At 36.5% G+C, this 24,145-nt stretch overlaps 1 protein-coding gene across 3 annotated transcripts in view; it reads left to right on the forward strand.

Moving 5' to 3' along the window:
* Positions 1 to 21,776, forward strand: part of LOC134754005 (RNA-binding protein FXR1) — a 37,761-nt gene extending 15,985 nt beyond the window's left edge. For all 3 annotated transcript variants that reach the window (XM_063690053.1, XM_063690063.1, XM_063690071.1), the window contains exons 11-12: positions 19,297 to 19,387; positions 21,611 to 21,776. In XM_063690053.1, coding sequence (XP_063546123.1) covers positions 19,297 to 19,387; positions 21,611 to 21,643 — 124 coding nt within the window. In that variant the 3' untranslated portion in view covers positions 21,644 to 21,776. The remainder of the gene's footprint in view (positions 1 to 19,296; positions 19,388 to 21,610) is intronic.
* Positions 21,777 to 24,145: the final 2,369 nt, after the last annotated feature.

Genomic DNA, 24,145 nt, shown 5'->3' on the forward strand with positions numbered 1-24,145 from the left:
TGTTCCTTTTTAGAAAACTTAACGCAAACAAAAAACGTGATAGTTTGTTCCTGACCTCAATTTAAACTCGTGTCAATGTGTAGTCCTAATAGTTTGAATGAGCTCTTCGATGCCAAGTTGTTTTTAGACCTGTACCAATAACTTCTGAGGTTATAAGAATATTAATGTTGCTTATTTTTTATATATAGTTTCCAGACCATATACTAAACCTAAAAATAATATTTTGTGTCATCCTAGATATTTGCTTAGGTAGAAATTTAGGTATTTCTTTTTTCAATCAGCATTCTGTAAAAAAAATATAAGAGACGAAATTCTTTGTTTCCCTGTAAAAGGCAAAGTGGCTTCCGACATACACACGCATTTTGTGTCATTTTTATCCACGGGTATAATGGCATTTAATAAATACCTAATATTGATCCTAAAACGCCTAAAATAATATTATAGTCAGTAAATGAAGTGTTGTACTTTACAGAACATTGTTATATGTTATTCAAACAAATCTGTCTCAAATTCATCCACCGCTTTTATTTAAAAAAAATTTTTTTTCTAATTAACACCCTGTATCTGCCACAAAAAAAAAAAACATATTATTAAGTTTACGTCTACAATATTATAATACCACATTGAGACATCATTCATAATTTGGGTCATTTTGATCCACGGTTTTTTTACTATCTGGCAAAATAAAACTCAATTGAGCAAGAAGGGCGTGCGCGGGGAAGGGTACCTACGCGGGTGGGGTGCTTATTATACTTGCCGCAATATTAGCTGGCGGCAAATAATCTATCTATATCTATATCTTAATACTATCTCCTTTACCCTTGTTAAGACCAACCAAGAGTGAAAGAGATGGCATTATGAGCTGTCTCGCCACTTAGTTTTGCGATACAGTGTATTTATTTCATTTCGGAGGCATAATTACATTGTCTTATCAACCTTACCAATCTTACCGTAGTGTGGGAGTAGGTATGTAAATATAATTAAAAATAAACTGTAGGCTGCACTCCTCATACTGACCAACATTTGTGACGTTCCTAATCAAAAGGTACCTTACCAATCTTACCGTAGTGTGGGAGTAGGTATGTACCTAGTCGGCTCATAAGTTCTGTCATATACATAGTATCAAATAAAATCAAAAGTTTAAGTTTATTCCGTATAATTTGTACAGCGTTTGAAAGCTTATAAACTAGAGAATCTAAATGTATAACATTTATTCAAAATGACCGCCATAATTATCTACACAGGCTTGAAGTATTCGTGGCCAGTCGTCAATGGATTCACGCACCACTTTCATGTCGATATTGGCCACTGCCGTAGCAAGAGATTTTTTCAGCGAGTCTAGATTTGCATGAGGTTTTGAGCACACCTTTTCCTCTAAATACTGCCATATTTTATAGTCTAAAGGATTAAGATCTGGGCTAGAGGAGGGCCAATCTTCATGCCGTATAAAGTCGATTTTATTGGAGGCGAGCCAGGCTTGTGTAGACTTTGCCTTATGGGCTGGAGCAGAGTCCTGCTGGAAAACCCAATGCTGGTTTAGAAACATCGTATGGGATAGTGGTTTCACAATATTAGTCAACACCGTGTCTTGGTACACTTTGGCACTAGTTTTTACTCCTTTCTCACAAAAATGCATACTAGTGACGCCCGCATAAGAAACTCCCAGCCAAACCATCACAGATGAAGGGTGATGACCTCTTTGAATACGGGGAATGCTATTAGACGCTTCTTTACTATTGCGAGCGTACACTCTATCATTTTGTTTATTACAGTTTTCTTCTATGTCAAAAATTTTCTCGTCCGAAAACAGTATACAACGGTGCTTATTTTTAGCGTACTTCTTCAATAAAGCTTTAGATCTTTTAAGCCTTAAAGCTTTAAGCCGACCATTGAGAAGATGGCCAGTTTTTCGTTTATAAGCACGAAGTCTCAGGTCTTGATTAAGCACTCTTTTCACCGTGTTTTTGCTCAAACCCATCTGGAGGGCCATAACTTTTTGTTTCCTAGCGGGATTTCTGGCAATGCGTGCCCTAATTGCTTGTACAACCGCTGGAGTCCTAGCTGTACGCGGACGACCGCTTCTTTTCTTGTCATTTAAACTAGAGACCTCACTGTATCTTTCTATGGTACGATACACAAATCTTAGAGAGAATTTTAAATTTTCAAGTAGCTTAAAAATTTTAGTCGGCGAGTGACCACAACGATATAGTGCAATTATTGCGGTACGGCTATCTTTAAGCGTCCACTCCATGTTGAAGAAAACAGAAAATTGCAAAATTATACTACTCAAATATTTAATAAAGATTCGAAATTCAAATGCAGAACGGTTTTTGTTTTACGAGTTCCAAATTTAAATTTTAAAGGCCAGTGACAGAACTTATGAGCCGACTAGGTAAATATAATTAAAAATAAACTGTAGGCTGCACTCCTCATACTGACCACTTTATCGAGGACTCTCTGACAGGTTATTTGTATAAAGATATAATCAAATTTCGTCTTTATGGTAAACGACAAAGTGGTACCTACCTTTTGATTGAGAATGTCAAATCAGCGACTTTTAAAAATTACTTTTGTTTCGATTTCTAGTAGACTTTTTAAGTTTATTTTAAGACGCAATTTATTGTGATTTTTGTTATGTTTAAGCGTGGCAAGCAACATAGATTACAATGATGATGATGTACATTAAATACAAGACTTTATAATACCTATATATTTGAAAGTTATTGAAGAAAAGTGTCATCGTTTGATGAGTAGAATATTATGTTTTAATTATTTTGGTCGTGTTACAGGCCCCACCTGGTATATTAGTATGTTACAAAATTATGGCTTGCGATTATCGTTAGCCAAGCCGCCACAACATAACATGAATTGAACGCTTTCGTTTCAGGACGTCTCCAACTCCAACGGATAACATTATTTTTATCAATATAAAAAAAAATCTAAGTAATATGTGTCAAAATTTAGTAAAGTCACCTTTGTGGATTCTAAGTTTCCGAGTTACAGCAGTTTAGTGAAAGCTCGCAAAATTTACCTAAATCCATTTTGGACAAAAACTGATACAACATTTAGTACTAACTTAAAACAGAAAACCTAGTGAAAATTTCATTGGAAACTCAAAATCCCATACAAAATGACACTTAACGCAAACGCATTCATCAATTCACCTATCAACCACCTTAGGTAAACGGTACACCTAGTATCGTTACTTCTTATTGAACAACAGGAATTGCCCATTGTAATAATTTATATGTAATGTTTTTTGCGTTTTTTTTTTAAATATAAATTAAGGGTTGAATAAAGAGGAACGAAAATTTGATTATTTTTGCGCTACGACGCATTAGGAGATACAGCCCTATAAAGATTTTTTTGTTTTTTTTTTGCGTTTTTTAGGGTTCCGTACCTCAAAAGGAAAAAACGGAACCCTTATAGGATCACTCTTGCGTCTGTCTGTCCGTCTGTTACAGCATATTTTCTCCGAAACTACTGGACCAATTAAGTTGAAATTTGGTACAAATATGTAAGTTTATGACCCAAAGATGGACATGTAACGTAAACAAATTATTTTTAAACACGGGGGCCACTTTTGGGGGTAAATGAGAAAATTAAAAAATAAAGTATGTCAAACTATATCGTGGTACATATCATATGAAAGAGCTTATTGTGGGAATCTCAAATATATTTTTTTATAATTTTAAGATAAATAGTTTAGAAGTTATTCAAGAAAATAGGCAAAAAATGACCACCTCCCCCCCTTTATCTCCGAAACTACTGGGTCAAAAATTTTGAAAAAAATACACAAAATAGATCTTTACCTATAGATTACCGGAAAACCTATTCGAAATGTGCAGTCAAGCGTGAGTCGGGTGTCTTAATTACTTAGTTTTTGATCCGACCCTTACGGGTCTTTTAAAGACATTTCACATAAAAAATACATTGTTTAAATTGTGTAATGTACGGAACCCTTGGAACGCGAGTCCTACTCGCACTTGGCCGGTTTTTTTTAAATATAAATTAATGGTTGTGACATAAAGGGGACCGAAAAGTTGATTATTTTTGCACTACGACGCACGGTTTAGGAGATCCAGCCCTATAAAGATTTCTTCTCCTTTTTTTTTTTCGCGTTATTTTTTGTATAAATTAATGGTTACATAAAGGGGACCGAAAAGTTAATTATTTTTGCGCTACGACGCACGGTGTAGGAGATACAACCCTATATAGATTTTTTCTTTTTCTTTTTTGCGGTTTTAAATCTTAATTAAGGGCTTCTTAAGGGGAACGAAAATTTGATTATTTTTCGCTACCATGCACGGTTTGGAGATACATCCCTAAAGTTTTTTTTCTTTCTTTTTTTCTTTTTTTGTCATTGTGTTTTTTGTATATTACTTTGCGATTTAATAAAAGGGAACGAAAATTTTATTATTTTTGCGGTACGACGCACGGTTTAGGAGATACAGCCCTAAAATGATTTTTTTCCTCTTTTTCTTTTTTTGCGTTTTTAAATCTTAATTAGGGCATTCTTAAAGGGGAACGGATATTGAATATTTTTGCGCTACGATGCACGGTTTAGGAGATACAGCCCTATGAAGTTTTTTTGTTATTTTTTTTCATTGCGTTTTTTGTATATTACTTTGGGGCTTCATAAAGGGGAACGAAAATTTTATTATTGTTGCGCTACGCCGCATGGTTTAGGAGATACAGCCCTATAAAGATTTTTTGTTTAATTTTTTTGCGTTTTTTATTAATATAAATTATGGGTTGCATAAAGGGGAACGAAAATTTTATTATTTTTGCGCTACCACGCACGGTTTAGGAGATATAGATCTATAAAAAAAAAAACGTTTTTTTTTGTTTTTTTTTTTAAGTATTAATTAAGGGTTTCTTATTTGATTATTTTTGCACTACGATGCACGGTGTAGGAGATACAGCCCTATAAAGTTCTTTTTGTTATTTTTTTCTTTTTTTCATTGTGTTTTTTATATATTACTTTGGGGCTTCATAAAGGGGAACGAAACTTTTATTATTTTTGCGCTACGACGCATGGTTTAGGAGATACAACCCTATAAAGTTTTTTTTTGTTTTTATTTTTCATTGTGTTTTTTGTATATTACTTTGGGGTTCCATAGAGGGGAACGAAAATTTGATTATTTTTGCGCTACAACGGTTTAGGAGATATAGCCCTATAAAGATTTTTTTTCTGTTTTTTTTTTTGCGTTTTTTTTTTAAATAAATTAATGGTTACATAAAGAGGACCGAAACGTTGATTATTTTTGCGCTACGACGCACGGTTTAGAAGATACAGCCCTATAAAGATTTTTTCCTCTTTTTTTTTCTTTTTTGCGTTTTTAAATCTTAATTAGGGTCTTCTTAAAGGGGACCGAAAATTTGATTATTTTTGCGCTACGATGCACGGTTTAGGAGATACAGCCCTATAAAGATTTTTTTTTCATTGTATTTTTCATATATTACTTTTAGGGTTACATAAAGGGGAACGAAAATTTTATTATTTTTGCGCTACGATGCATGGTTTACGAGATACAGTCCTATATTTTTTTTTACAATGCATGTGCTCGAAAAGTGCGTTTCCTACGGAGCCATATCTTGCGGAAAGTAGTACTTTTCCGCACTAGTGCTTTTTGTTTTCAATTTTTTTTACAGTACATATGGTGCTACTTTCTTGCACTAGTGCGGAAAAGAGCACTTTTCGTGCATAAGTCGAAAGTTTAAAGGGCCATATGTACTGTAAAACGTTGTACGATACACGTGCGCATAGGTAATTCGCAACTCGTGTCGATTTAAAACACTCCTTTTAATAAATAATTAAACTTATTTGCCATGATATGTTTTTTTATTTACTCGCACAATGCATAGTAAAACATTGTATGATACACGTGCGTAAAGATGGTTTCCGCACTTGTTGCATAAATAGCTATTTTTTTATCAAAGAATGAAAGAAAGTCACGGTATTAATAACCAAATTTTACTTTAGTGGTACCTTTTCCCTATCACTGTCACAAATTTATGTGTCGTTCACGTAAACGCGATATTTTTAAGCTTTCCCTGCGCAATGTTGCCAGCTCGCTCGCAAATCAAACATGTACTTACAGTTCTTTTGCAAAATGGTGACATTGTACAATATCTGTAAGTTTTAAATAGGTAAAAGATAATTCGAAGCATTCTTTGCTTGTAGTAGTATAACTTCTTTGAATAAGTTGCGTTAATTTGGCGCACAGGCGAAGTAAACATGCGTTGCGTACGGCAAGGTCACGCCGCGGCCCCACCCTGCACGGCCTCCGTTGCCCATTCAGACCGCCCGCGAGCTTCGTTTGAACGCAAATAATATTTTTATAATATTTGTTTATGCAGTGGATGCAAGTGACACAAATTCATATATCTTATTTATCCTGCATTTCAAATTAATAAGATGTAAACTCTAATATCTTTAATATTCTTTTGTAACGGTGACAGCCTGTTACAACAAAATCATCAAATATCTTATGAAGCTATGCCTTAATAAGACACAAAATCATTTAATGGACCTATTTAAACGATTAAATTCAACCTGTTTTTTTTTGTGGCATTTAGAATATTATGACATAGTATCAGATTGCATTGGACGTAATTGACACAAACTATGTTTTCACACTAAAAACACTATCCTAAATGCAACACATTTACATGTTTTCTCTCGGATATTTTTTTCTCCAAAATAATTCAAAATAAAAAATAATTACCACAAATTAACAAATTACTAAAAAAGCAAATTATATATATGACACAAAACAAAATGTAAGATTTACATCTTAACAAAGTATTCATAAGCGAAAACAGAATTAACTTTAATATTTTTATAACCTAGGGGTCAAAATATAGCCAGCGGTACAGGTCTATTTTGACGTTGCCGATAAATCTAAGTCTTCTTTTTGGTACGGATGAAATTGAATTATTTTAGTTTTGCTCATATTAAGTTCTAAACTGTGTTCATTTAGCCAATTCGTAATTTCTGCCAAAGTTTCGTTGATATCGCTCTGAAAGTTATGGTTTTTAGGACTTCTAAACAAGAGGGACACATCATCTGCGAACATGATGCAAGTGTGTTTAGTAATTTTAGGCAAACCATTGATATAAACTAAAAATAGGATACATCCTAAAACTGACCCCTGAGGTATAGAACAATTAGTTATTAGATAGATAGATAGCGTTTATTCGTGGCAAAAAAGAGGAAAACACGTACATAGGAGACACAACATAAATAATATAAGCCACGAAATGGTCCCGACTCAGCATGGTGCTAGCCTGGCTGGGCTAGCGCTGATCTTCCGTCGGGGCCATGAACTTGGGTGTCTGATTGTATCTTTGAGACTTCACCTGTTTTTTTGTCATGATGTTGGATCTGTACGCATTGCGCCCTGTCTTTTAAGTAGGATTGCAACCATTTGTGCGCACCGCCTCTGATACCTATTCCATAAAGTTTATTTAATAGGATAGAATGCGAAATTTTGTCATATGCTTTCGTCATATCTAACATTAAACCGATAGCGTAATGTTTATCTCTTAGATAATTAAGAATTTCATTGACATATTTATATACTGTGCGCGTAGTACAGTGTTTTTTTGAAAACCATTCTGATTTACATCTAATAGGTGGAATTTTTCTAAAAACTTGTAGATGCGATTTGCCATTGTTTTTTCCAAAAGTTTGGATATTACAGGTAGTAAGGCTATGGGTCGATATTGGTTTGTCTTTTGTGGGTCACTTTTATTGTTATGAATAGGTTTTATTATTGCAAATTTTAATTTATCTGGAAAAGTTGATTGCGTATAGGACTGGTTAATTAATTTAGTAATTATAGGTGTAAGTTCCGTACTACAGTTTTTTAGCAAAGCTGTGGGTATTTCGTCTACGCCGGCACTATATTTGTTTGGATGTTTCCTTATTATTGATTGTACTTCGTTATCAGTTACGGGGCTAAGGAACATCGAGTTTATGGCAGGTTGCATAACCGGCCGTCCAGTTGGTCGGTTGGTCTTTTGGCGGGTCATATATTTCTAAGGAAGTCAATAGGCCTTGGTCACCTTTCTTTATTTATAATGTTGGTTATCCAGCAACGGCAACTGTTGACACTTGTTTACTGTCAGACAAATTAAATGTCGAAAACAGAGGTTTATTTTTTCTCTATTAATTTGAAAGTGTAACCAAGTAAAAATATGGAGCAAGCATTAAACACGAGAATAGGGAAATTAGCCTCCCAATATTACAACACCTGGAGCCATCATCGTTGGCGCTCACTGCAGCGAGCGATGAAAAGACATTTTTATGTTCGAAAATATAATAGCGCAATTTTAATTTTGTTTACGACAAACATGTCTGATGACATTCTGCAAAAAATAGTAGGATTTGATTCCGCTAAAGACACGTGGGAGGAACTAGAGCGCATCTGTGGAGGTACCTGCTTAGACAAGAGATAATACATGTCTGAAATTCTTAAGCTACAAGATGGATCCGAATTATCACATCATTATTCATGTATTCACGGAGCTACAGAGCGTGGCGTATTACCCGAAATTCTCCTAATGACACAATTATTGCATAGAAAATGGATATATAGTCAGAAGCTGATGCAAGCGGTGGAATCCAGGGACCGGACAACCCTTTCCGCGATAAAACCCTTTCAATGGGCGACACTTAAACACGGCTAACACATTGAAAGACTTTCCCTTTTGAACTGCAAGCCCATTCATACCCTTACCTTTGACTAACCCTTACCGAAAAGCTAACCAAAAATAAGGCTAGCTCTTAATAAGGGTTACCCTTATCTTTAAGCGCTTTTTATAAAGGTTTCCCTTTGCGTGAAAGAGACAGGATTAGTATATATCTACGGTAGTGTATGAAAAGGAAAGAAAATACGTGCCTAGTCAAAGAACGCCGCCGTCGCCGCCGACGATCGCTCGGATTCGAAGTAATGTGTGCTTTATGAACAAGGTAGATGACTTAAATTAGCACGCTTATATGCTAAAAGGGAAGCCCTTTATAAGGCTAACCCTTATAAGCAATATGCAAGGTGTTGGTGAGCGGATGATAAGGGTTTTATATAAGGGTTTTTAAAAGCAAAACAAAGGGTTTCGTCTGGCAAAGGGTATGGTGAGTTAAGCCTTATGCAATACTCTTATAAAACCCCGATAAGGGATAGCGGGCCGGTCCCTGGTGGAATCAAAATACTTGGTACTTACACCTGCTCCTATTAAAGGTACTATCTTTTTATACCAAATTTAAGGCAATAAAAATACTTACTTTACTAATATGTTTTTGTTATATTCATTCCACTCTTTAAAACCTTTTTAACCGACTTCAATTTCATAGAAGGAGGAGGTTCTTTATTCGGTTGTGGCAATTTTTAGGCGTGTGACATTGGACTGTTGGTGTGTAGTGTTACATTTAAAATGGATTCACAAAGTTTGAAATACAGTAGCGGCCAATAATATATTATTATCATATGTTTTTACGGCATAACTTGTTTTTATATTTGTGAGTCACTTCCACCTCACTGCTTTAGGTAGTCTAGTAGTATTCCTTTGTACGGGCGATGAGAAAAATTGGTCTCATGTAATTGTTTTTTCATAGAGGTTGTTTTTTATGTATTGTTAACTTCATTTTTTTACTAGAGGTTTTTTAGTAATATTCTCAGTATCGTATTGTAATTCACAGTATTTCATTGAAATATTCATCATATATTTGTATAAAACTAGCTGTTGCCCGCGACTTCGTACGCGTGGATTTGTATGTTGGTGGTTATATAAGTCTTTTACATGAGCATATTAGAAAAGATGTCAGTAGGGACGGTTAATCATTGGTTAATAATTATACAATGCATGAAATTTGTCTTTCACAAACTACGAAATTTCAAGACCCTGAGCTAAAAAAAATGTTCTCGATACTCACTCAACCCTTTCAGAAGATGTTCAAGTCCACTACTTTTTTTTTAAATGTTCGCTCCCGATGCAAACTTTATTACTTAATACAAACTTCAAAAACCGCGAAATCAGCTTTCGTCTATTTTAATATAATGCCCTTTTACCAAGTTTCAAGCTCCTACCAAGAAGTTTCAAAGTAATTGTAATAGATTCAAATTTTTAACCCCTTTTTAACCCTTTTAAGAGATAAATATTTAAAAACGCTTAAATTATCTTTCTTGTATTCTAATAATATGCCTTTACACAAAGATTGAAGTGTCGCACTCAAAAAAAGGTTTGATCTCCATACATATTTTTAACCCATTTTTACCACCTTGTTGGGGGATGAATTTTCAAAAATTCTGAAATTAGTTATCTTCTCTTTTCATTAAATATCTTCCTACGAAGTTTCAAGTACCTGGCTTAAAATAAAATTAGGACCCCTACAAACTTTCAACCCCCTTTTAACCCCTTTAGGGGATGAATTTTTAAAAACCAGTCAAGTGCGAGTCGGACTCGCGCATGAAGGGTTCCGTACCATTACGCAAAAAACGACAAAAATATTACGTTTGTTGTATGGGTGCCCCAATTAAATATTTATTTAATTCTGTTTCTAGTATTTGTTGTTATAGCGGCAACAGAAATATATCATCTGTGATAATTTCAACTGTCTAGCTATCACGGTTCATGAGATACAGCCTAGTGACAGACGGACAAACAGACAGCGGAGGCTTAGTATTAGGGTCCCGTTTTTACCCTTTGGGTACGGAACCTTAAAACGCTGAAATTACTTTTCTTGTATTCTAATAACATGAGTTTATACAAATATTCAAGTCCCGGCACTCAAAAAAATGTTTGACCTTCATACAAATTTTTAACCCCTTTGCACCACCTTAAGGGATGAATTTTCCAAAACGCTGAAATCAGTTTTCTTCTCTTTTAATGAAAGACTTTTTTACGAAGTTTCAAAATTCCTAGCTTGAAATAAAATTGGAACCCTATACAAACTTTCAACCCCTTTATAACCAAAACTCAAAACTTTTGATAGCATCAAGCCGGTACCTGGAGACACTAGTCACTAAAAGCTCTATTACCTTTTAATACAATTATACTGTTAACTAGTCTACCTACCAAACATATACACTAAACATATAAGTACAATAAACATAGTTATACCTTAAGTCTAATAAATTATATAATAAATAAATTAACCTACCTAAATAAAATAAAATAATTATGAAATTTAGCTTATAAGGTAAAGAGTAAATATAAATATAAATGTAATTTCAATGTTAGCATGTAAGGTTTATCTGTTAGTGCTAATATTATATATTAAATAAATGAAAATAAAATTAAAAAATAACCCTTTTAAGGTAGGAATTTTAAAAATATCTGAAATTACTTTTCTTGTATTCTAATAATATGCCATTATACAAAGATTTATGTCCCGCACTCAAAATATATTTGATCTCCATACAAACTTTCAACCCCTTTTTCACCACCTTGGGAGATGCATTTTTAAAAACGCTGAAATTAGTTTACTTCTCTTGTAATAAAATGGTTTTTTACGAAGTTTTAAATTCCTAGCTTAAATAAAATTGGAACCCTATACAAACTTTCAACCCTTTTTTTAACCCTGTTAGGGGATGAATTAAAAAAACGCTGAAATTACTTTTCCTGTATTCTAATAATATGTCCATATACAAAGTTTCAAGTCCCGCACTTGAATTTTTTTTTATCAACATACCAACTTTCAATACCTATTTCACCACCTTAGGGGATGGATTTTCAAAATCGCTGAAATTACTTTGTTTGTTTTTTAAATATAATACCTTTTTGTAGTTTCTAGTTCCTAGCTTAAAATAAAATTTGAACTCCAAGACAAACTTTCATCCCCTCTTTAACCCCCTTAGGGATGGAATTTCCAAAAACGCCGAATTCCCTTTTTTTTGTAATCGGCTATTATGCCTTTCCAAGAAGTTTCAAAGCATTTGTAATGGATTCAAACTTTCAACCCCTTTTTAACCCTCTTACGGGATGAATTTTAAAAAACGCTGAAATTACTTTTCCTATATCCGTCTAATAATATGCCCATACCATATACAAGAATCAAGTCCCGCACTTGAAATTTTTTTTGATCTCCATACAAACTTTCAACCCCTTTTTCACCACCTTAGGGGATGAATTTTCAAAAACGCTGAAATTATTTTTCCTGGATTTTAATAATATATCTTTTCCCGCAGCTTCAAATTCCTAGCTTAAAATAAAAATTGAACCCCATATAAACTTTCATCCCCTTTTTAACCCAATTAAGGGTTGAATTTCTTAAAATCCCTTCTTATTTCTTGTACACAATATAAATTTAACCTGTTGTGCTAATTTCAACTTTCTAGCTTTTGCGGTTTAACCTCTGCGTTGATGAGTCAGTCACTAAGTCAGTTACTGAAACTGAATACTAAATTTGTTGGTTTTCAATAAATAATAAAAATTATTAATAATATTTCATTGTATAATCAATATAATTATTTAAACTGTTATAAAAAAGTTATTATACTTATATGTAGTATGATTAGTATGTATAAACACATGTAAAAGCACTAGTTCTCATTATGTATTTAGGTATAGTAGGTACTTAATCGCGGTCGGCAAACTAAAACAATTTCAAAATAGTCATATTTTTTTTGAAATCTGCGCCCCCCCTAAGAATTTAAAAAGACTATTTGTTAACAAACAGGAAAATACTAACAAACATACAATAATTAAAAGATAACTAAGAAATATTGAAAAAAAAAAAAACAACATTCGGTGTCGATGTCGCACGCTGTGTTCGTCACAGCAAAAGGATTTCTACTCAGCAATACGCTTCGCTTTCTCGAGGAAAGCATTGATATTCTGCCCGACTGCCGGTTACAAATAATAAAACTCGTTTTAACTTGCTGCGACATTCTCAATTTAACCGGTTTATTTCGAACGAAATAAGAACTCAAGAACGAAATGGGAACGAATTGGTGTAAACCGTTATCTCAAGAGAACGGAAACGAAATCCTTTTCGTTCCCGGGCGAATGAGCGATAACGGTTTGAGCATTGAGACCGGTTTCCGAGCCCTGGTTGTGGCTATTTTTTTTTGTATGTTCACCGATTACTCCGAGACCCGTGGTCCGATTTGAGTAATTCGTTTTTTGTTCGAAAGGAGTATTTCCAAGTTGGTCCCATATTAGTCTGGTTCTGATCTGATGATGGGATCCCTGAGGAATTGAGGGAACTCCTCAATTTTTAAAGGCACATGTGTGGTGATTTGGGTGTCTTCATAAGCAATTTGAGCATTTTCTCTCTAAAACGACCAATTTGATGAAGCGGACCTGATGATGATGATTGTTTTGATGATAGTGATGATAATTTTTCTTAAGCGATTACTCCGAGACCCGTGGTCCGACTTGAACAATTCTTTTTTTGTTTGAAAGGAATTACCTCCAAGGTAGTCCCACATTAATCTGGTGCTGTTCTGATGATGGGATCCATGAGGAATTGAGGGAACTCCTCAATTTTTAAACACACATGTATGGTGATTTGGGTATTTTCTTTAGCAACTCGAGCATTTTGTTTCGAAAACCACCAATTTGATGAAGTGGATCTGATGATGATGATTGTTTTGATGATAATGATTTCAGCGATTACTCCGGCACCCATGATCCGATTTGAGTAATTCTTTTTCTGTTTTAAAGAAGTTACCTCCGAGGTGTTTTCGTAACATTTTTGGTTTTGATCTGATGATGGAATCCGTGAGGAATTGAGGGAACTCCTCAATTTTTAAAGGCACGTGTATGGTGATTTCGGTGTTTTCTAAAGTAACTCAAGCATTTCCTCCCAAAAACCACCAATTCGATGTAGTGCAACTGTAGCCTAACTACGAGTTTGACACTAAATATTCGCTAGCATCTTCGTATCGTAACTTACTTTGTACACTAATATGCCAGTACGAGCGAGATGCATAAACAGTAAGTTACGTACACGATAGCGAATATATCAATGTCAAACTCGTGGTAAGGCTTCTGATGATGAAGACCACGGACGAAATGTGGAACAACTTCCCTCGTATGTGTATTATGATCTTTGATGTAGGTAGTGTTGGAAACAACCAAAGAGACTGAGAGATGAGGGGTATGTGTGAGAGGTGAAGGTAGAGGGTATTAGTGTTTGGGGGGTTTGAGTTGGGGGATGAGGGGAGGTGAGTTGATGGGTCGGGGACCTCAGTCAGGGGTTGGAAGTTAAGGGATTGGGGGTTAGGGTTAGGAGTTAAGGGGTCTGGGGTTAGGGGTCGGGGAATGGCGGTTGAAGGGTTGGTGGTTTAGGGTCGAGGGGTTCAGTGATCAGGGGTTGATGTGCTGTGAGGTTGAGTGATCGGGGGGTGAGGGATTGGGTCAGTGGCGCGGCGGAGAATGGATTTAGTGACAGGAATGATTTCCCAGACGGACTCGAGGAAAATTCTGATTACTTATACGATTAAAGTTTACGAATTTAGAGTTAAATATGATTATGTTTTTCATTCATGCGTCACGCTTAGTGATGGGTCGTTACCAGTAACTTACTCAAAAGTGGGAATATTCCCGGTAATGCTACCAGTAACATTACCCAGATCGGTAACATTGAGTAACTTTGAAAAAATTATTAGAATTGTATATGCTTTTTTCGTGTTAAATACTTAATAAAATAATAATGCTATTATTTACAGTCATAAAACAGTTAAGGAATCTCTGAGAGAGTAAATTCCCAATGTTACCGGTAACATTCCCAATATTACCAGGTATTTTTCCAAAGTTACTGGGAACATTACTATCTGGAAATAATGATTAAAAGTGAAGACTGGAAGTAAAGTAAAAGAAAATATGTGTATAAATCAGTTTAATTATTAGAATAAACCAATCAACATCTAAATATATAAAAGAAGAAACTGACTGACTGACTGACTGACTGCCTGACTGACATATCAACACACAACCCAAACCACTGGTTCTAGAGATTCCAAATTTGGCACGTAGGTTTCTTATAAGGTCTAGGGGTGCCCTAAGAAATGATTTTTTCAAAATTCACCCCCCAAGGGGGTTAAATGGGGGTTCAAAGTTTGTATGGGGAAACAAGATTAGTTAGACTATTATATTCGAAACTTCACAGGAGTATTCCTAACGATAAATGAATAAACACGTGTTACAGGTTTTTTTGCAAATTCCCCCCTAATAGGGGGAAATGTGGTGACAAAGTCTGAAAATCAACATGGGTATTGTTTCTATGGTTTATCGGGTTGCTAATTAGGAAAACAAGAACGATTTTAAAATCCAACGTGACGGACGTGAAAAACCATCTCCCCTGTTGGGGTGCAATGGGGTTGAAATGTCTAAATATCAATATGGGTGTCGTTTTTATGGTTTTTTGGGACGTTAATTACGAAAATCGCATCGATTTTGAAATTTAATAATGTGCTCATGAAAATTCTTGAAAGTACTCGTATTTGTGCCAAATTGCAATTCAAACGGTCCAGTAGTTTCGGAGCAAATCGGTTGTAACAGACGGACCGACAGACAGCCACACGTAATCCTATAAGGGTTCTAATTTTGGTTTTGAGGTATGGAGACCCGCGTTATCCTAATAGATTTTTAAATTTGATTTGGTGCCATCTCGATCGTCGTGAATCGGTACCTAGGCGAATTCGGGCGGCGCGGCGGGACGGACGGGGTGGAAGGAGTACGTCATCGGGAAACTTCCTGCATCCGTAATGAGTACATTCAAGGTGCTACAAGAAGGTGGTTGTCTGTTTGCTTCTTATAAGTTTAGGTTTCCATTCTAAGTAAAATGCAAAACATCGTAAGTACATATATATGTATTCTACCTACGAACCATATACCATATAAACCATCTTTTGTAAGTAGTTATAAAACCATATTTTCTCCTTCCCCTGCCTCCCCCGCACCCTGTACATTAGACAAAACGACATAGATTCTTAAATCACGCGGGCGAAGCCGCGGGCAAAAGCTAGTTTTGTATAACGTTCCAAGTGACAAACGTCATTTTTGAGTTGTTGGAATTTCGGTTTTATATTAATTAATCAAATTTGAAATTAAGAGTAGTAATAGTAGTTTATATATAAAATACTAGCTTTTGCCCGCGACTTCGTCTGCGTGGAATTAGTCATTTCGGTAGCTTATTTTTAAACAATCAGACGTTGAGCTAGTGTTACCCCTGACCTTTTGTACCCAGCAGCACTCCAGGTGTTCCAGATCTTGAGCTTTTCCCATAATACACTACCAGCAGTACGTTGAGCGAGTGTTAGAAGAGTGGAGAAGAGAACAGGATGACTTCGGGAATAAAAACTACTCTACACCCTCCCAAACAATTAAGACTATCTCCATATCTAAATCGGTTTTATTGGGTTCCATACAAATTTCCACTCCCCTTTTCACCCCCTTTAGGGTTGATTTCTAGGGTAAAACCTATCCTATGTCCCTCACGTAAAATAGGCGCAATAGTAAGACGTCAAGTTGCGGAAACCAAGCCCGCGAATATCTATCCTATGTCCTTCCCCAGGACCCAAATTATCTCCATACCAAACTAAATCAACCACTGCTACCAAATCGGTTCAGCGGTTATTGATTCCCCATACAAGTGTCAACTCCCCTTTCCATCCCCTTAAGGGGTGTGTTCTGGGATAAAAAAGTATTCTATGTCCTTCCCCGGTGCTCACTATCTGTATACCAAATTTATAAAATTGATCCCATAGCTCTTATGCCAGCGAATTAAGAACTATGGGACATATTTTTGAGTAAGTTGTACTAAAAAAATAAGTTTTGAACCTTATTTTATCTCATATAAGTCATCACTATCATCAGTTTCGTATGTTACCGGCTTTTGGGAATGTTACTGGTAACATTGGTAACTTACTAGTAACATTCCCAAATGGAAACTTACTGGTAGCGGGAATGTTACCGCTGCCCATCACTAGTCACGCTCTTATCTATGTCTTAAAACTAAAAATGGAAAAATATAAACTTTTACAAAAAAAAAGATAAACCGACTTCAAAAAGGATGAAATAAAATATTATCCTTTTTAGGGTTCCGTGTTTAAGTATATGCGTTACCAACTGATATGTTTGAAGTCGGTGCCAAGCCAAGTAGTAACAATACCAGTCCAAAATAATCAGCTTTATGTCTATAAATCCCATTACAACTGTACAAATATTATAAACGTGAAAGTAATTCTGTCTGCCTCTTTGTTACCTTTTCATGGCTAAACAACTGAACCGCTTTATCTGAAATTTGGCATGAAGGTTCCTTGAATTGTTTTATATTTTGAAATGTAGTCCTCTGGATAAGCGATAAAAAATAACTCACTAACTCAGTCCCAATCCCACATTTGCGTGCTATGGAGTGTTCAAGAATCAGTAAGAAATGCTCTTTAAAAAATACGACGACAAATAAACGCATTAGATTTACACTAATGTGCCGACAAGCATGGTACGAACTGCGCCAAGAAGGTTCAACCGTGTGTTCTGTTCTTAGGTGTGTTCTTAAATACCTACAGAAAGTTCGTTTATTGTCGTCGTGTAAACCTGCGTCTTACATAGGCGAACACTCGCGAACGCGAAGCGAAGCGACGCGGCGCGGCGCGGTCGGCCCAAGGCGTTCGCGTTTGCAACGAGATCGCCCACATAGGACACTTCTATAGGTATCAAAGGATTAATAACTTGGTAACGCATATACTTAAACACGGAACCCTAAAAAGTATAATATTTTATTTCATCCTTTTTGAAGTCGGTTTATCTTTTTAACCGACTTCAATTTCATAGGAGGAGGTTCTGTATTCGGTTGTGGCTATGTTTTATGTATGTTCACCGATTATTCCGAGACCCGTGGTCCGATTTGAGTCATTATTTTTTTGTTCGAAAGGAGCTACTTCCAAGTTGGTCCCATATTAATCTGGTGCTGTTCTGATGATGGGATCCATGAGGAATTGAGGGAACTCCTCAATTTTTAAAGGCACGTATGGTGATTTGGTCGTTTTCTTAAGCAACTTGATCATTTTTTCTCGAAAACCACCAATTTGATGAAGTGGAGCTGATGATGATGATTGTTTTGATGATAATGATTTCAGCGATTACTCCGCCACCCATGATCCGATTTGAGTTATTCTTTTTCTGTTTGAAAGAAGTTACCTCTCCAAGGTGTTTTCGTAATATTTTTGGTTTTGATCTGATGATGGAATCCGTGAGGAATTGAGGGAACTCCTTAATTTTTAAAGGCACGTGTATGGTAATTTCGGTGTTTTCTAAAGTAACTCAAGCATTTCCTCACCAAAACCACCAATTTGATTTCCTTGAATTGTTTTATATTTTGAAATGTAGTCCTCTGGATAAGCGACAGAAAATAACTCAGTCCCAATCCCACACTTGCGTACTATGACTGTTTAAGAATTAGTAAGAAATGCTCTTTAAAAAAATACGACGACAAAACGTATTAGATTTACACACTAACGTGCCGACAAGCATGGTACGAACTGCGACAAGAAAGTTCAACCGTGTGTTCTGTTCTGAGGTGTACAGGAAATTCGTTTATTGTCGTCGTGTAACGCTGCGTCTTACATAGGCGAACACTCGCGAACGCGAAGCGAAGCGACGCGGCACGGCGCGGCCGGCCCAATGCGTTCGCGTTCGCAACGAGATCGCCCACGTAGGACACTTCTATATAGGTATCAAAGGATTAATTAAGGCACCGTGCCGCGCCGCTTCGCATTCGCGTGTTGTTCGCCTACGTAGTACGCTGCATTAGGTAATCCAACGTACATACTTATATAGCCGCATCTTTATCGAATTGCACCAAAATCCCTGGTTTAAAATTTGGCTTGGCACCGACTTCAAACATATCAGTTGGTAACGCATATACTTAAACACGGAACCCTAAAAAGGATAATATTTTATTTCATCCTTTTTGAAGTCGGTTTATCTTTTTTTTTATAAAAGTTTTTATTTTGTAAAAGTTTTTATTTCTACACAATATTAGGTCTACTTGGGCGGTTTACGAGTCATTTATTTTGTTCGATATCTTGTACTCAATAATCTTTGATAAGTTACAAGAAATCAAACAAAAAATTGACTTGTAAACCGCCCAAGTAGACTAATGTTATGTAGGACGAAAGTACACGTACGTATGTATATGTAGTTGTGCACGCACACATACATAGTTAGTTTCGGGAGACAACAGAGATGGTTCAAATGAGTTTCCATAAAATGCTTCAAGTGGGCTCTCTTTGCCTATTATACTTACTTTACGCTTTGGTATTAATAGTAAATATTGAATTTCAGGTGGTCGCCGTATGACACCCGAACTGGGCGACGAGCGCGGCGAGGGCAGCTATCGGGGCGGTCGCGGCGGCCGCGGGGCGCGATCCAACCGGTAATTATCCAATTATTGGCTATCTCTAAAAATTACTACGCGGACATTTTGGGCGTACTCAAAAGCGAAAAGCCTATTTGGCTTCAAAATATATTAATTGAAATTCCATCTGTTTTCGCTTAGATGAAATAGTCTGTTTAAAACCTCAACCCCTGCATATATGCATGCATACATATTTGTAGGCGGGGGGTGTTAAGCTAATAGTTATGTTGACTGTACATATTTTTTAAATATACTTATTTGTAAAGTCACGAAGATGACGACGGACCCATTGTGATGGAAAGCCACGTTAATTTCGTGTTAGTAACTTGTGTTTATAACGGTTTTGCAGCCATATTAAAAGATTAAAAATAAGAACATCTAAAATAGTCTGTGCATTCTTGACTCTTAATTTTGTCGATCACGGTCGAAACGACCTCTTTTCGTCCTGGTGGTATTTAAATATATTCCCTTGAAAATTTACTAAAATAAAAACTAATGTTTTGCCTTATTTTAGTCATAAGCCATGAACTACTGCAAAATTACGGCTTTATTACAATAAACTTTTATATTCCTCGTAGTCGAAATTCATACGCGAGAAACGATTTCATTAGAAGAGCATGCAGGATGTACGATGATAAATTTCATAATTTAGATATTTTCAATAAAAAGTTTTGTACCTTCAAACGACTGACCTTGAAGTGTATTAATAGGCTTTAATTAGATAATTAACTTTAATTGCACTTTTTGTCTGTTTTTACAATTTATCCATTTCTGTTTTATTTTTGTTAAAATGAAAGCGTATTTTTGTAACATTGATTTGACAACTTAGAACTTCTATTTCTAGTTTAATTTAGTACTTATATAAGGTTTTCATACTCTATTTTAGGAAACTGTAGGTCTATAAGTCTAATATTCTATATTGTAACAACTTATTAATATAAGAGACTGTTTGTTTCTAAATAAAGAAAATAAACAAAAATTTGTGACATAAAGGGTATCGAAACGTCACTAAAGGCCCATTTACATGGTGCGACTTCCTCGCACGTTTTGGGGCGAGAAATCGTATGACATTATCGTATGCAATAACCGCCAGGCGAGTATCGTATAAAAATGTTTACATTCATGCGAGAAATATAAACTCGCCTACGATTATGTCATTCGATACTCGCACGGAGATTATCGCCAGGCGAAATAGTTTACACGAGGAGCCGCATTCTAGGGAAATATTTGCTTACGATTTCTTGACTTGTCTAAACTCGTTCTCGTATGACATTTTTTCACGTACGTGCGAGTATCGCACGAATCGGTCCGAACCGATTTTCATACGAGTTTTGCCAATCAACTTACGTGATTAGTTGCTAATCATTTACCACTAGGTATATACTGTAAATATTCGTAATAATATTTCTTGTTTCTCACATTATTTTTACTAGCTTTTATTTAACTTGCAAATGTTTGTTTGTTTGAATATGTTTGTTCTGGTCAAATCTTGCAAATTTAACCCACTTCCCATTATTTGATTGAGCTGAAAATTCCTATACATATGTAAGTTGGGTGACAATGTCATATTATGGTACCATTGAACTGGTCTGATTATGGACACAGGAGGTGGCCATGGGAACTCAATAAAACAACACAACCTAGATGTGTTTAGGTTCGTTAAAATTCGCTCGATGAGTATTAGTTGTCTGTTAAAAGAAAAGTACAGTCAGCGATAATATCTTCTGCCAAAAATTTCTTTTTTAACAAAAACAGATTAATTTAATGATTTTAATATAATTTAAGTTGCATTTATTTTAATATTGGCTCTTGGCTGAAATGGCGTGACGTTGCCCTAAGAAAAAAAAGTTGGCGGGAAATAGTTAGCAGCATTCAAGTACCTATATATTCAAAGAAAAATTTTGTTGTGCGTTTTGGCGATTAATAAAACATTTAAAATGTAAAAGTAAAATTTAAAACGTATAAAGTACCGACACAATCAGAACAGCGACTTGCAATGCACTCGTGATGACGACTGAAAATCATAATATAAACTCGAAATACGATTCTCGCATTTAAGTTTTGTTCACACGGAGACATCCAATCATCAAAGGCGAGGAGATTATCGCCCCTACTTGTACGATATCGTACATATAGTTTACATGATGCCATATATTTTCTCGTGCTACGATAATCGCATGGTCGAGGCGAGAAACTGGCGCCATGTAAATGGGCCTTAATAGTTATGGTACTCATCTGCAGATCGAGCGAGCGCGGCGACGCCCGGCGCGGTGACCGCGGCGAGCGGCCCGACCGCGGCGACCGGCCCGAGCGGGGCGAGCGTCCCGAGCGGGGCGAGCGGCCCGAGCGCGAAGAGCGCCGCGCGCCGCTAGAGAACGGCCGCGCGCATCCGCCGCGCGCGCCCAACGCCAACGTGAGCACACCCGCCATCTATATGTCGGCGGCCGATCGTAAAATCAGGCATATCGTAATGTTCCTGTGTAATGTTTTGACGGTAGTCAGATTAAACCAATAGATAGGTAGGATAGGTTCGTCAGGTTGCTTCAGATGCCCGAAGAGCAAACTGTCCTGAAATAGGAGACCTGTTTAGCGAGGTTTCATCGACTCAGGGAACGAGACAAAGATTTCCACGTTTCACGATATGCCTAGGAGTTTTACTATCGGCCGCCGACATATATACACGACCAAGTGCCGCTTGCTGCCGGCCACTGACTAGCGCCGGTGGCGCGCTCCGCCATCCCACCCGACACTGAATATATAATGAATGACAAGGGTCAGGCGTAACTCTGACAGTTATTCCTTCTCCAAAAATATACCCCGCTCCGGCTTTGAATATTACCTAATAGGTACACAATTTCTCCCTCCCTCTTCAAAAACGAAACTGTGATTGGTCAATAAAAGTTTTTATTCGTTAAAATAAATTTCTATAATTATATTAAACTTCGTGCGCGCTGTACGGTTGAGTTGCTCGCGACACAATACACATGGAGTTATTTTTGAGCTCTATCAAGTATTCAGGCTTCTGTAGTTATTCTGATTCGTTGCGCGCCACGTACTCTACTGTCTGAATACTGTTTCCGGATTTCGGGCTAAAGGAAGCGGAAGAGCGTATTAGGCGAGGCAAACAGGCGCTTCGTTTCGCTCCCTCGGACTTCGGTTTGTTGCGGCTGCATCCCTGATACCGCCTATCCGTTTATTTTATTAAATTCCAAACACGAAATTTCATCTGCAACTGCAATCGTTTGATTTAAGCGCCAGCGCGCTTTTAACCTTTCTTCTGCAAATTTTCAGAGTGGCCGGCGGCGCGACGACCGGCGGCGACAGACGGACGACGACAGCTCCGTGCTGGACTCGCAGGACGTGTCCAGCGCTGACAGAGGTACAACATACGTCTAGCATGACACTACAACTACATCACTGCGAGTATGAGCGTGTATACTCAGCATCGAATACATAACGACGGCCAAACTGCTCAAATATATCGTGACACACCTCTGTTACCATAGAAATATAGATGCGTCCTGATATATTTGGCCGTCACTATCTATTTGATGCCGACTGTACAAGCGGGGCTAACACAACTGACTATCAGTCGCGAGTCACCAGTATTGGCAATTATTAGAACAGTTGCGATAACCCCGCAGGTTGAGGAATATAATGAACATGAAGCTTTTCCACCAGAAATTTGCCAATGCTAACCTGTATAGCTAAGAATGCATATGTCGGCGATGCAAATCATTCCTGCTGGACCCCTCTCAGGTTCTGGGCAATAGCTACATTAGCTACTCATAATTTATGAGGGTATCAAGTACAGCAAGCTGCAAAATTGCGTGGACACGCTATGGGAATTCATTCACAAAGTGGCCATGCACTGCAGCTGGGCTGGGTACATTCGGCATGTGGTCCGCGGCGGTCCACCAAATTAGGATTTCGGTATTAAACCCTATTGCCACATAATATTAAAAGTTAAATTTAAATTAAATATTAATAACATGTTTGGTATTTTAAGTGTTAAAAAACCACCAACCCTGGAACTCTAGGGTATTTCGCATCCAAAAACAAACCTTTATGGTTTAAATTTACATTATAGAATTTAGATTATTTTGATGGCGCGACATGGTTTCGGTAGAAAGTAAGGGTTACGCAGAACGTAATCGCGACTTCGAAATATATTATCCTTTATAGGTTATCCTAGCTTACTCTCTTACTATCTTGCACATCTCTGGTGTAAAAGTTTTCTAATTCGACTGGTTAATTATGAAATGAGTTCACTGCCTTCTTTATTGTCTAACTGAGATGCAAAATGCATCAAACAACTCGCTATAGGACGTAGTTTTTTGCCGATTTTTTGGATTTGTAACGCGCGCAGTGATCTCAAACAATCTCAGTTAAACAGTAAATGTACTAAGACTAAAATTGATATCTGTCTGTATCTTTGGGTATTTAAAAGAATGTAAACAAACCACAATTAGGTATTTTATTGGGCAAGAAAATTCTTCAAGTCAATTAATTTAACTCGATGTGTCAAAACTTACAGAAGTTTCACTACGATATTATTACTTACTCAGCGTAACAACGAAGCTGCTATAATCGTGCTATTTTGTTAATAGGACTGTATCGAGATGAAATGATTAATCAAATAATTTAGTTTTGTGATATATGCTATTACTTCGCCCCCATAAAGAACCTAAAACGAGTTCGAATATTTATTATTTAGCCATTTGAGGGTAGATGAAAACATTACACGATTAAATGAAATAGGTTAAAGCCAGAACG

This window comes from Cydia strobilella, chromosome 2 (assembly GCF_947568885.1).
Source record: "Cydia strobilella chromosome 2, ilCydStro3.1, whole genome shotgun sequence".
In the NCBI taxonomy this organism is placed as follows: Eukaryota; Metazoa; Arthropoda; class Insecta; order Lepidoptera; family Tortricidae; genus Cydia; species Cydia strobilella.